Source organism: Salvelinus fontinalis, chromosome 39 (genome assembly GCF_029448725.1).
Source record: "Salvelinus fontinalis isolate EN_2023a chromosome 39, ASM2944872v1, whole genome shotgun sequence".
NCBI lineage: Eukaryota > Metazoa > Chordata > Actinopteri > Salmoniformes > Salmonidae > Salvelinus > Salvelinus fontinalis.
Genome location: NC_074703.1, coordinates 26,026,612 through 26,041,584, shown reverse-complemented (window position 1 = coordinate 26,041,584; position 14,973 = coordinate 26,026,612). Strand labels below are relative to the sequence as shown.

The 14,973-nt window shown below is 45.3% G+C and overlaps 1 protein-coding gene and 1 non-coding gene across 2 annotated transcripts; both read right to left on the bottom strand.

The window, feature by feature from the left end:
- Positions 1–1,173: 1,173 nt before the first annotated feature.
- LOC129838958 (U7 small nuclear RNA) lies at positions 1,174–1,227 on the bottom strand. Its single transcript, XR_008756949.1, has one exon. It is a non-coding gene; the product is annotated as a U7 small nuclear RNA (small nuclear RNA).
- A 10,894-nt stretch (positions 1,228–12,121) lies between these two features.
- On the bottom strand, positions 12,122–13,350 carry LOC129838728 (glyoxalase domain-containing protein 4-like). Its single transcript, XM_055905884.1, is given in 3 exon segments — positions 12,122–12,204; positions 12,207–12,815; positions 13,197–13,350. Coding segments are annotated over 3 exon segments (846 nt in total).
- Between the last annotated feature and the right edge of the window lie 1,623 nt (positions 13,351–14,973).

Sequence of the window (14,973 nt, the reverse complement as noted above, 5' to 3'; positions counted from 1 at the left end):
GGAGTGTCGCTGCACAGCTATTTTCAGATCTCTCCAGAGATGTTCGATCGGGTTCTCTGGCTGGACCACTCAAGGACATTCAGAGACTTGTGCCAAAGCCACTCCTGCATTGCCTTGGCTGTGTGCTTGGGGTCGCTGTCCTGTTGGAAGGTGAACCTTTGCCCCAGTCTGTGGTCCTGAGCACTCTGGAGCAGGTTTTCATCAAGGATCTCTCTGTACTTTGCTCCGTTCATCTTTCCCTCAATCCTCATTCGTCTCCCAGTTCCTGCCGCTGAAAAACATCCACACAGCATGATGCTGCCACCACCATGCTTCACCGTAGGGATGGTGCCAGGTTTCCTCCAGACGTGACGCTTGGCATTCAGAACAAAGAGATCCATCTTGGTTTCATAAAACAGAGAATCTTGTTTCTCAGGGTTTGAGAGTCTTTAGGTGCCTTTTGGCAAACTCCAAGTGGGCTGTCATGTGCCTTTTACTGAGGAGAGGCTTCTGTCTGGCCACTCTACCATAAAGGCCTGATTGGTGGAGTGCTACAAAGATGGTTGTCCACCTGGAAGGTTCTCCCATATCCACAGAGGAACTCTGGAGCTCTGTCATAGTGACCATCGGGTTCTTGGTCACCTACCTGACCAAGGCCCATCTCCTCAGATTGCTCAGTTTGTTTCCAACGTATTCCGTTTAAGAATGATGGAGGCCACTGTGCTCTTAGGGACCTTCAACGCTGCATAATGTTTTTGGTACCCTTCCCCCGACCTGTGCCTCGACACAATCCTGTCTCGGAGCTCTACGGACAATTCCTTCGATCTCATGGCTTGGTTTTTGCTCTGAAATGCACTATCAACTGTGGGACCTTATAAAGACAGGTGTGTACCTTCTAAATCATGTCCAATCAATTGAATTTACCACAGGTGGACTCCAATCAAGTTGTAGAAACATCTCAAGGATGATCAATGGAAACAGGATGCACCTGAGCTCAATTTCGAGTCTCATAGCAAAGGGTCTGAATACTTATTTAAACAAGGTATTTCTGTTTTTGCTTTGTCGTTATGGGGTATTGTGTGTAGATTGATGAGGAGTACATTTTATTTAATCCATTTTTGAATAAGGCTGTAACGTAACAAAATGTGGAAAAAGTCAAGGGTTCTGAACACTTTCCGTATGCACTGTAGTAGTGGGGGCTTTCTCCTTGAGGAAACCTACTGGAGAAATACTCAAAGGGCAAATTTGCCATAACCTGTAGGAAGGTAGGACTGAGGTCTGAACAGATAGTTCAGAGTTTATGCTATTTTCTATAACCTGTAGGGAACACAAAATATGGTCTGCATTGGCAGTTTTCTCACTTATGGGTGGCAAAAATTGGGATATGGGGGAGGGGAATGGGCAGGGTATATGCAAATGAAATACTGTAGTATGCTATAGTGCGGACTGTAGTGTTTTTGCGGACATTACTGTAGTATTTACTGTTGTGTTTTTGTGGTCTGTAGTATACTGTAGTATTTACAGCACTATAGCATTCTACAGTATACTTCAACATTTCAAAGTAAGTACTACACATGAGAGGAATACTACAGTGTGTAGTATAGTATTCTACAGTAAAATACAGTTTACTACAGAATTCTATAGTAAGTACTGTAGCATTCTTGTCACGGCCGTTGAATGAAGAGGACCAAGGTTCAGCGTGGTGAGCGTACATATTACTTTATTTATATGACGCTGACAAAAATAATAAACAATCCAAAAAAACGTGAAGCTGAAGGCTATAGTGCCAACAAACAAAGACAACTTCCCACAAACACAGGTGGGAAAAAGGGATACCTAAGTATGGTTCTCAATCAGAGACAATGATAGACAGCTGTCCCTGATGGAGAACCCTACCTGGCCAAAACATAGAAATACAAATAATAGAACGAAAGAACATAGAATACCCACCCCAAATCACACCCTGACCAAACCAGGGCGTGACAATTCTGTAGTAAACTGTCGCAAGCATCAGTCAAAACCAATTCATCTCAGACTGCTGTAACACTGTCCACGTGCTGCTCTAGGTGGAATTATAATGAACACACAGCTTGGTCATGAGGATTGAGTCTCTCATGTACACTAAGTCTAAACTGTTCCTGCCAACCCACTTGTCATGTGGGTTGGCAGTGCCTAGTAGGGCCTAGTGAAGAGTGTTCTCAACCATTAAATAAAAATTGCTGCATAAACTCATCCCTTCTGTCTTTTTTATGCTTCTGCTTTTATTGCATTATAAACAAACCACTTTTTCTGAGCCTTTCCAATCTGGAGCTATGGAGTAGAAAGGCAGAGTGTTGAATTGTCTTTATTCATGCAGAATCCCATAGGAACACAAACAAATTGAAATACTTAACCATTGATATGCCAGTAGAGCACTACAAGTGACACAGTGGCTTGCGAAAGTATTCACCCCCCCTGGTATTTTTCCTATTTTGTTGCCTTACAACCTGGAATTAAAATGGATTTTGTGGGTTTGTATCATTTGATTTACACAACATGACTACCACTTTGAAGATGCAAAATATTTTTGGGGTGAAACAAACAAGAAACAAGACAAAAAAACTGAAAACTTGAGCGTGCATAACTATCCCCCCCCCAAAGTCATTACTTTGTAGAAAGTCAATACTTTGCCACCTTTTGCAGCAATTACAGCTGCAAGTCTCTTGGTATATGTCGCTATAAGCTTAGCACATCTAGCCACTGGAATTCTTTCCCATTCTTCAAGGCAAAACTGCTGCAGATCCTTCAAGTTGGATGGGTTCCACTGGTGTACAGCAACCTTTAAGTCATACAATTGGATTGAGGTCTGGACTTTGACTAGGCCATTCCAAGACATTTCAATGTTCCCCCTTAAACCACTCGAGTGTTGCTTTAGCAGTATGCTTAAGGTCATTGTCCTGCTGGATGGTGAACCTCCGCCCCAGTCTCAAATCTCTGGAAGACTGAAATCTCTGTAAGATCTGACCAGAGTACCTTCTTACATATGTTTGGGGAGTCTCCCACATGCCTTTTGATGAACACCAAATGTGTTGGCTTATTTTATTCATTAAGTATTGGCTTTTCTGTGCCCTCTTCCGTAAAGCCCAGCTCTGTGGAGTATACGGCTTAAAGTGGTCCTATGGACAGATACTCCAATCTCCACTGTGGAGCTTTGCATCTCCTTCAGGGTTATCTTTGGTCTCTTTGTTGCTTCTCTGATTAATGCCCTGCTTGCCTGGTCCGTGAGTTTTGGTGGGCGTCCCTTTCTTGGCAGGTTTGTTGTGGTGCCATATTCTTTCCATTTTTTATAATGGATTTAATGGTGCTCCGTGGGATGTTCAAAAAAGAAAATAACTTGGTTAAAAAAAATAAAATAAAAAGAAATGGACAAGTGGTGATGGCATATGTGTTCACCCCCTTTGCTATGAAGCCCATAAATAAGATCTGGTGCAACTAATTACCTTCAGAAGTCACATAATTAGTTCAATAAAGTCCACCGGTGTGCAATCTAAGTGTCACATGATCTGTACGCACCACTTTTCCGATCTGTATGCATGCACCACGTTTTTTTATTTTTTAGAATTTTTTGAAACAAGTTATTCTTTCCATTTCACTTCACCAATTTGAACTATTTTGTGTATGTCCATTACATGAAATCCCCCCCAAAAATCAATTTAAATTACAGGTTGTAATGCAACAAAATAGGAAAAACGCCAAGGGGGTGTCACAACTTCCACCGAAGGTGGCTCCCCTGCCTGTTCGGACGGTGCTCGGCAGGTGTCGTTGCCGGTCTACTAGCCGCCACCGATCCCTTTTTTCCTTTTCTGTTAGTTTAATCTTATTAGTTGCACCTGTTCCTTTTTGTGTTTCTTGATTTCGGTCTATTTAAGCCTGTTAGGCCCGTTTAGGTTTGTGCGGGATTATTTTGTGTTCTCTGACGACTGTGGATGTTTTTTGTTCTCTGGATCGTTTGCCCTGTGTTCTGGGTTGGTCAGTGTGTATGCGCCCTGTGTTTGGCATGATCGTTTTTTCCGGGGAATTAAATTTATACAGAAAATTGAACCCTCTGCTCTCTGCGCCTGACTCCTACCTTCCACTCCTAGTAACCCGTGACAGAATCCCGCACCTTTCATGGAGTCAGCAGGAGCAGCCGCACCTCCTCTCCCATCGATGGAGGAAAGGGTCCTCCATCATACAACCATTCTCCACCGGATTGGGTCGGCTATGGACCAGATGATGGAGAGGATGGACCGATGGGAGAGGAGTGGTCTCCCTACCTCACCTCCAGTGCCTCTTCCATCAGCACCACCTACCCCTCCTTCAGCGTCCGGATCTGGTGCCCTGCGTCTGGCACTCCCCAGGGAGTACGATGGGACGGCGGCTGGGTGCCAGGGCTTCCTACTACAACTTGAGCTGTACCTGGCTACCGTTTGTCCGACTCCCTCGGGGGAGGAGAGCGTGAGTGTCCTCGTCTCCTGTCTGACGGGTCGAGCCCTGGAGTGGGCCAACGTAGTGTGGAATGGCCCAGACTCGGCGAGGGATCACTACCCCGAGTTCACCCGCCGTTTCCGGGCCGTGTTCGACCCGAAACCTGCCCCTTCGCCTGCCCTCCCAGAAGCTGGGGCCGCAGTGTGTAGGTACATTCAAAGACCTGAGGAGGATAAACGAGGTGTGTTATAGGTTACAGCTTCCTGCTTACTATCGTATTAACTCCTCGTTTCACGTGTCTCTCCTCAGGCCGGTGGTGGCTGGTCCCCTGCAAGAAGGTGAGGTGCCTGAGGTCCCTCGAGGGGTCCCCGGCGTACACAGTACGCGCTATTCTGGACTCAAGACACCGGGTGAGGGGCCTACAGTACCTCGTGGACTGGGAGGGGTACGGTCCGGAGGAGAGGGGCTGGGTACCGGTGGGGGACATTTTGGACCCTTCACTTCTGAGGGACTTCCACCGCCTCCACCCGGATCGCCCCCCGGGTCGCCCTCGAGAAAAAAAAAATTACCCCTCTGATCTCTGCTTCTGACTCCTACCTTCCACTCCTAGTAACCCGTGACAGGGGGATGAATAGTTTTGCAAGGCACTGTATGTACACTCTGGACCATGGTCTATCTTATGTGCTCACCATCATTCACCAACGCTAGTCGTTCAGAGATAATCACCAATGATTTCCTTGATTCGTTGAATTAGGTGTTAGTGCAGGATGGAACAAAACCTACACATCTTCTAGGTCTCCAGGACCCCTGCTCTACTGTATCCTAGCACCAGGATACTGTTACAGAGAAGTGAAAGAAGAGTTATGTGACTGCTACATAGTTTGGCAGACCAATGGCACAAAAAAGCGTAATATAAAATGCCTTGGCACGAGAAGCACACGTTGTAATGCTTCGACAGCTGTTGACCACATGAAAATATATTAACGTGTTACTGTGCGGCACGGCTGTGAAATAACATTACGATGTGTGGATATTCATTAGATTTGACTTACCATGTGTGTGAGTGCGTGTGTGCGTGCATGAGTGCGTCTGTGTGTGTGTGAATGTATGTAAAAGCCAAGTCTCTCCCTGGCCTGAACAGAATGGGAGAGGGTCATCAAATTAGACCTCTATTTAATCCTCTCTCCCCCTTCCCCCTCACTCCTCTAACCCTATGAGGATAATTAGCGTTAGCCTACTAAACCTACAACTTGCTGGTGATGTGTTACTCTGCTCGACGGTGGAGATAGAGGAGAGGGATAGAGATAGAGAAGAGAAAAGATAAACAAGATAAATGACAAATAAGAGACAGAGAGAGACAACAATAATAATAATAATAATAATAATAATTCTGAGAGAGAAGTCATGCAGAAGAACGGCTCCTGACTTGTTATAACTTTTTGGTTGTTAAGAGCGAGATTGACACGATTAAATTAGCAAAACATTTATAGGTAATCAAATTGTACAACTGAAGATCAACACAGGAGGAAAAGATTGACAGAGAGTGAGTTAAAAGACCAATCCTCATCGTGGTAGCTAGCCAAATTCAAATCTGTCAGCTAGCTTACCGTCTAGCTCCAACTGTTTACTGGTGGTAACCATAGCAACATGGCCACTGAGGCAGCACTAGCAGCACCAGCAGCAGCAGAGACTGAGAGACCCCCCCTCTTTTTTTTGAATACCCAGCAGAAATCAAATCTGAGAAGGGAAGAATCAATTTTAAACACAGAATTCTAAAGGGAGAACCCAGACTCATTGTTTGCCGACTGCTCACAAAACAGGACTGTTACAAACCGGTTATTTTACACAGACCACACTACTGCCTGGCATACAGCTGTAACCAGGCATTTCAGCTATACCACAAAGAAGGCATCAGCAAGGGAAGGCAAATCCACATTTTTGAGGACAGCAATAAGGACCAGGAAAAAAGGTTTCTGACGGTAAACATGTACCAGAACGGTACTGTCATGGTCCAGGGCAGTGAGGCTGCACTCAGCTCTGTTGTGCAGGACTTCCCCAACCTAGGGAAGATAGCGGAAAGCAAAAAAGACAAGGACAGCACCCCGACCTCTTCCCTCACCTCAGGCACCCCAACAGCAGGAGCCCAGACCTACACCCACACAACAGGTCTATCCTCCCCCCTGCCTGCCTACAACCACCAGAGCCAAGACCACACTACCATCAGCCTGTTGAGAGACAGGCTGGCTCTGTTAGAGGTATGGGTTACTGAGCTAAAGGAGCAGCCCCCCAGCTACACCACCACCAGCCCAGACACAGAGCTTCTACAGGACCAGATCAACCAGTGCAGGACCCAGCTGGAGAACTCTGTCCAGGAGCTGAGAGAGAGCCTTACCACAGCGCTTGAGGAGGTAAAGGCCACCATGAGGAGAGAGCTGGTGCAGGTAAAGGAGGAGATGGCAAAGGAGTTGTCTGTCATCAAGAGGGTGCTGCAGCACAGAGAACAGACTGTAGAGACTCCTAGAGAGAAGCTGCAGCCCCTCACCACCCCTAACAACCCCACTGACCCACCTTTACCCACAACCCCCCCATACCAACAACCCTTTACCCACACCCCACGTCAACAAGGAGGCTGACGTGGGGACACCTACTACAGAGAGAAGCTCTCTGGCCCCTCCTGACACCCCCACACACCCCTCCATGTACACAGGCCCTGTGTACTCCAGCCACAGACCGTAAACGCACTAATCTGGTAAAACCCACTGAGGTGGCCATCCTCATTGACTCAAATGGGAAATTCATCCAAGAAGATAAACTCTTCCCCCAACACAAGGTGTGCAAAATATGGTGCCCAAAAACACAGGATGCACTCCACATCCTGTCCCAGCCTGACTTTGGCACACCAGGCCACATTATTATTCACACCGGCACCAACCACCTGCGAGAGGAGCAGGAGAGAGTAGGCAGCCTGGTCAACAGAGTAGCAGAGAGAGCCTCTGAGCGGTTCCTCAACTCCCACATCACCATCTCCACTTTGCTGCCCCGCAAAGACTTTCCTCCACGTACCATTCAGAAAGTCAACACTGACATCACCAGAGGGCGTGGCCTACTCCCAAACGTACACGTTGCTCACCACCCAACAATCACCCCAGAGCACCTGCACGACCACTCCCACCTGAGGAAGCAGACAGTAGGGATGTTTGCCAAGTCTCTAAAGGACGTGGCACTTGGTAGACAAACACCCCATGCCGCACTGGACAGAGGACCACCCATAGACCCCGACCAGACCACTGAACCACCAAGGAGCCCCAGGCCCCCTCAACACCCCACCAGACCCAGCGCACCCCACAGGTCCCACCCACCACCAGAGCATCACCACTTCCATCGGCTTAGCCAGACTGGACCGTTCCCAGCCTACTACCCCGCACCAGACCACCACCTCTACCAGACCAGAGAGGAAGCCCCACGGCCCAGAACTGGCCCTCCTCCACTCCACAGGGCCCAGCAGCAGGACCAGCGCAGCTACACAGAGGTCATCGGAGGACAGGAGAAACCTGTAGGGTTGAGTGAGATTTAACAGCTCCTCCAATACATCTGCACTAAACACACACACACACACACACACCTATTGTACTAAAAGTTTACTTGTTCAATGAAAAGGAATATATTGTTATCCTGTTTATCTCACTCTTAACAACTTATTAGTTAGTAGTTACTGTATTTCTGACTGCTATTCTTTCTTTTGGAACATGAAATCACTATCAGTTGGCATGTGGAACATTCAGGGCCTAAACTCATCAACCTTTGGACTGAAGAGTTTAGCACTGGAGTTCAACAAAAATCTGAAAGATGTTGACGCCATCATTCTGCAGGAGACATGGTGTAAGGCTGACATTGTCACTCACTGTTAGCACTGGAGTTCAACAAAAATCTGAAAGATGTTGACGCCATCATTCTGCAGGAGACATGGTGTAAGGCTGACATTGTCACTCACTGTCCCACAGGCTACAGAAAGGTAATTGTGTCATCACAGAAACACAGCTCTGTCAATAGAGGCAGAGACTCTGGAGGACTGATCATTTGGTACAAATCTGAACTACAAAATCTAATTGATCCTCTCAAAATTGGTAAATATCACATTTGTTTAAAACTGAAAAAATAACTTATACTGACAGAAAAAGATGTGTTCCTTTGCGCAATATATATCGCCCCCTCAGAATCCCCATATTATTCAGAGGAGCTCTTCCCCACCCTTGAGGAAGAGACGTGCCATTTCCAGGCTCAGGGAAATTTGCTCATCTTTGGGGACACAAATGCACGCACAGGAAGACTACCTGATCTAACGAGCACAGAGGGGACAGCTTTATTACAGGCCATACTGTCTCTAACTGTCTTAATCTCCCCCATAGAAACAACAGTGACAGCACCGTCAACAACAACGGAAGGGATCTGTTGCAGCTCTGTAGAAGCCTGGGTCTGTACTTTGTCAATGGTAGGTTACGGGGGGACTCTTTGGGGAGATTCACCTACTGCTCACCTCTTGGCCACAGTACAGTAGACTATATGATCACAGACATTGACCCTTTCTCTCTCAGCTCATTCACTGTCAAGCCACTAACACCTCTGTCTGATCACAGCCAAATTACATTGTCCCTCAAAAGAACAGACATGGAAACAACCACACATTCACAGCCCAGTAAGCTATACAAAATCTGAAATTCATACAGATGGGCCCAAAACAGCACAGAAGAATTGTGGTTGATGCAGATTGTAAAATTATAAGGAAAAAACTTAGAACACTATACAACCAAAAGCACAGAGACCCAAATAATGTTGAATTATGCCTTCATTACTGTGAGACTTTAAAACTCTATAAACGTACACTCAGAACCAAAAAAGCACAGTACAACAGCAAGCAGCTGACACTAATTGAGGAGTCAATAAACACAAACAACTTCTGGCAAAATTGGAAAAAACAAAAAAAATCTAAACAAGAGGAATTAGCGATACAAAATGGTGACATATGGACAACCCATTTTAAAACTCTCTACAACATCGTTCAAACTGACACAAACGCAGAACAATGCCAAATTCCTGAGAAGTTGAATGGATTAGAAAAAGCTATAAAGGACAATCAAAATCCATTGGACTCCCCAATTACTGACCAGGAGCTCTATAAGAAACTTCAGGCTCTCAAATTTAAAAAGGCATGCGGACCTGATGGCATCCTAAATGAGATGCTCAAACTCACTAGTCAAAATTTCAATTTACTATATTAAAATTGTTTAATTTGATCATGAGTGTAGGTTATTTCCCTGACATCTGGAATCAAGGACTCATAACCCCAATCTTTAAGAACGGAGACAAATGTGACCCTAACAATTACAGAGGCATTTGTGTGAACAGTAACCTGGGGAAGGTTTTCTGTAGTATTATAAATGTAAGAGTTCTAAACTTCCTTAATAAGCACAATGTCTTGAGTAAAAGACAAACTGGATTTGTACCAAAACATTGCACGACTGATCATATTTACACCCTACACACCCTGATAGATAAACATGTCCACCAAAATAATACCAAAATATACGCTTGCTTTATTGACTTCCAAAAAGCATTTAATTCTATTTGGCATACAGGACTGTTCTACAAAGTTATTGAAAGTGGTGTAGGGGGTAAAACATATGACATAATTAAATCAATGTATACTGGAAATACGTGCAGCATTACAATTGGCAAGAAAATAACAGAATTCTTTAACCAGGGGCGGGGCCTTCGCCAGGGTAGCAATTTGAGCCCTGCACTCTTCAATATTTACATCAATAAATTGGCCACTATTCTAGAAAAATCCTCAGCCCCTGGTGTTAGTCTCCACAATTCAGAGGTTAAATGCCTACTCTTTGCAGATGACCTATGCCTGCTGTCACCCACAGCAGAGCCTGGACCTGCTAGAGCAGTACTGCCAGACCTGGGCCCTGGCAGTAAACCCCAAAAAGACTCAAATAATGATTTTCCAGACAAGATCCAGATCTCAGGGAATTAGACCAAAGTTCTCAATTGGTACAAAATATATAGAGTACTGCACACACTACAATTACTTAGGTTTAAAAATAAGCTCAACTGGACACCTTAATGATGCAGTGAATGAACTGAGAGAGAAAGCACACAGGGCATTCTACGCCATTAAAAAACTAATTCAAATTGAAATACCTATTAAAATTTGGCTAAAACTAATTGAATATGTCATTGAACCAATAGGACTTTATGGCAGCGAGGTGTGGGTTCCACTTGCAAAATAAGATTTCATCAAATGGGACAAACACCCCATTGAAACCCTCCATGCAGAGTTCTGTAAGATTCTCCTACATGTCCAGAGGAAAACTACAAACAATGCATGCAGGGCAGAATTAGGCCAATATCCACTAATAATAAAAAGAGCAATTAAGTTTTGGAAACATCTAAAATACAGTGACCCCCTCTCATATTATTACCAAGCCCTGCAATGCCAAGAGCTGAGCAAAGAAAAGAGTCCCCTCATCCAGCTTCTCCTGGGGCTGAGTTCACAAACCTGTTCTACTAACACACTGAAGCCTCAGGACCAGAACATCCAATCAATCAAATAAACCAAATTACAACCACTGCACAACAGCAGAACCTGAGATGGAGCTGCATTTCCTGACAAAATGTGAAAAATATAAAACAATTTTGAGAGTGTCATTTCCCCAAATATGAAACCCTTATTCAAGGTTTCAAAAGACCTCACTGATGACAGACAGACAGACAGACAGACAGACAGACAGACAGACAGACAGACAGACAGACAGACAGACAGACAGACAGACAGACAGACAGATAGTGACAGACAGACAGACAGACAGACAGACAGACAGACAGACAGACAGACAGACAGACAGACAGACAGACAGACAGACAGACAGACAGACAGACAGACAGACACAGATAGTGGCAGAGAGAGAGAGAGAGAGAGCTTGAGAGAGAGAGTCAGACAGCGAGAGAGACAGCGAAAGAGAGAGAGAGTCAGACAGCGAGAGAGACAGCGAAAGAGAGAGAGAGTCAGACAGCGAGAGAGACAGCGAAAGAGAGAGAGAGTCAGACAGCGAGAGAGAGAGTGAGAGAGATAGACAGAAAGAGACAGAGAGAGACAGAAAGAGACAGAGAGAGACAGAAAGAGACAGAGAGAGACAGAAAGAGACAGAGATAGACAGAAAGAGACAGAGATAGACAGAAAGAGACAGAGAGAGACAGAAAGAGACAGAGAGAAAGAGAGAGAGAGAGAGAGAGACAGAAAGAGACCGAGAGAAAAAGAAACAGCGAGAGAGACAGAAAGAGACAGAGAGAGACAGAAAGAGACAGAGATAGACAGAAGAGACAGAGATAGACAGAAAGAGACAGAGATAGACAGAGAGAGACAGAGAGAAAGAGAGAGAGAGACAGAAAGAGACAGAGATAAAAAGAAACAGCGAGAGAGAGACAGAAAGAGACAGAGAGAAAAAGAAACAGCGAGAGAGACAGAAAGAGACAGAAAGAAAAAGAAACAGCGAGAGAGAGACAGAAAGAGACAGAGAGAAAAAGAGACAGCGAGAGAGAGACAGAAAGAGACAGAGACAGAGACAGAGAGAGAGAGAGAGAGTTTGAGTTTAAAAAAAACTTTCTTGGGTCTGGGAACCCACAACACAAACACTCAAACAACAACGCAGATCTCATGAGCATCTGAATCAGGCCAACTGACCCCTTCTACCGTATTCTTTCCAGGGGTGTCCAGGTAGCCAAGATAGTAAGGATTTTGTGGTTTCACTTCTTCATCAGGGCTTCAAGATCTGCCAACTGCTCACGTGGACAGGAGAATGCTATCCGCCCGAAGGCTGTCCCATGATCTACTGCCCCAACAATGTTGTGAAGCTGTAGTTTACACTGAGTGTCTGTGAATCCCATCAGCACAGTCTTCTTCTCCTCATTTCTCTCTTTCACCTTCATCCCCAGAAGGGAGGAGCAGCAGTGAATTGATTTCTGCAGGTCAGACCCTGCCAGACACACCATCTGTACAGGATCATTGGGAGGCTGATCTTTGTCCACCAGGTAGAAGCGATAACCTCCTGGAGCCTCAGCCAGATAGAGGCCCTTTCCAACGTCAGTGAGGGGCCAAGCAAGCCGCTTACCATTGCTGACAGCCTGGCTAGACTGCAGAGTCAAACCGAGGAAGTCATTGCCTAGGCGATATCCTCCCACTCCGTAATTGTAGATCACTTTGTGACACAAAATCTTCATGCCGAGCACATCTCGGTAAAAGGTGTCCGTTTTGCTTTTGTCACCCACTTTGAAAACGAAATGCAAGGCTCGCCTCAAAGCCAATTTAATCCAAATGAGTTTGCTATGTACTGTACAATGATATATCACGCTCAGTTTGTCTACGTTGATTAAGGATCCTTGCAATTGATTGCCATATAGAAAAGAGAAAGGAAAAACAGAAGAGACAACAGAAGAAACAAGACAGAGAGAAAAAACACCCTTTGAGGCATGATCACTATCGTTGTTTTAATTTTCACTTAACCTAACCGTGTTTCCCACTACCTTTTGCTGCCGTAACAGCAGTAACAAATTTACTCAAGCGGTAACGCTTCTTCACACTCAACTGATCTAACCCCACCGTCTTCTGTAACACCACAGCTGACCTCACAAACTTATCAACATCAAAGAAATCTGCCAAGTCTGATCCAGGAACCCATTTACCTCCTCTAAATTGTAAATCGAATCGTCACCAGCTGCTAACATGTCCTTATCCTGATCCTCCTCAACTGAGGCCACAGACCCCTGACTCCCCTCCACATTCCTCTCAACACTCCCCACTTGCACCCCATCACAGTACTGGGCATGTCTCCTCACCGGGAAGAGGAAATGGCTCCCCAAATCCATCCTTACCTCCTACAACAATATTTTTCTGCTGCATAACAGACGCTATGTTCCCCTCTGGTACAAGCTGCAACTCAATACCCTCAACCTGGACAACTTGTTCTTCATCAACAGGTGCTTGTGGCTGCTCTACCGCTGTCGGCCCACCTCTCCCACCTCTCCCTACATCAGTGGGCCCAGGCGTTACGAGGACCTCCCTCCGCTTTCTCCCTTTTCGGGCAAGCATGTTGCTTATGGCCAACATCCCCACACTCAAAACACAGTTGACTACCTGTACTAGCATAAGCCATATACAGTCTGTTGTCATACTTGACTTTAAACGATAACTCTAAAGTCTGCTCCGGTGAGTCCAAAAACATAAACACCTATCACCGAAACGACATAACCTGTTTCAGAGCTGGGCGTTTGAAACGACATAACCTGTTTCAGAGCTGGGCGTTTGAAACGACATAACCTGTTTCAGAGCTGGGCGTCTGAAACGACATAACCTGTTTCAGAGCTGGGTGTTTGAAATGACATAACCTGTTTCAGAGCCAGTTGTTTGAAATGACATAACCTGTTTCAGAGCTGGGCGTTTGAAACGACATAACCTGTTTCAGAACCGGGTGTTTGAAATGACATAACCTGTTTCAGAGCCGGGTGTTTGAAATGACATAACCTGTTTCAGAGCTGGGCGTTTGAAATGACATCACCTGTTTCAGAGCCGGGTGTTTGAAATGACATAACCTGTTTCAGAGCTGGGCGTTTGAAATGACATAACCTGTTTCAGAGCCGGGTGTTTGAAATGACATAACCTGTTTCAGAGCTGGGCGTCTGAAACGACATAACCTGTTTCAGAGCTGGGTGTTTGAAATGACATAACCTGTTTCAGATCCGGTTGTTTGAAATGACATAACCTGTTTCAGAGCCGGGTGTTTGAAATGACATAACCTGTTTCAGAGCTGGGCGTTTGAAACGACATAACCTGTTTCAGAGCCCCGGTGTTTGAGTTGACATAACCTGTTTCAGAGCCCGGGTGTTTGAGTTGACATAACCTGTTTCAGAGCCCGGGTGTTTGAGTTGACATAACCTGTTTCAGAGCTGGGCGTTTGAAACGACATCACCTGTTTCAGAGCCGGGTGTTTGAAATGACATAACCTGTTTCACAGCCAGGTGTTTGAAACGACATAACCTGTTTCAGAGCCGGGTGTTTGTTCTAGAGGTTGGACCAAGTCATTGTTTTACAAGTCACAAGTAATTCTCAAGTCTTAGCACTCAAGTCTCAAGTCAAGTCCCAAGACAAGACAGGCAAGTCCGAGTCAAATCTCAAGTCAAGACCGTCAAGTATCAAGTCAAGTCTCAAGTCCTAAACTTTGAGTTTTGAGTCCTAAACAAGTCATAATATGCTCTTCACCAAACGTAATACCATTTAAAAATTTTAACGAGAGGAATAGTTAGTATATTACATTTACGCAAATCATGAATGCATTTAGAAATATCTCGATATTTATTACTTTCCAAATAAACATTATATTTCCATGGAACCCCCCCCCCCCCAATAGGGATTGACTATCTAGGATCGCTATGGGGCGCAATCGGGCGATGTAGGCTTGTACACAATCGACCCAACAGCAGTAACATCAGGCA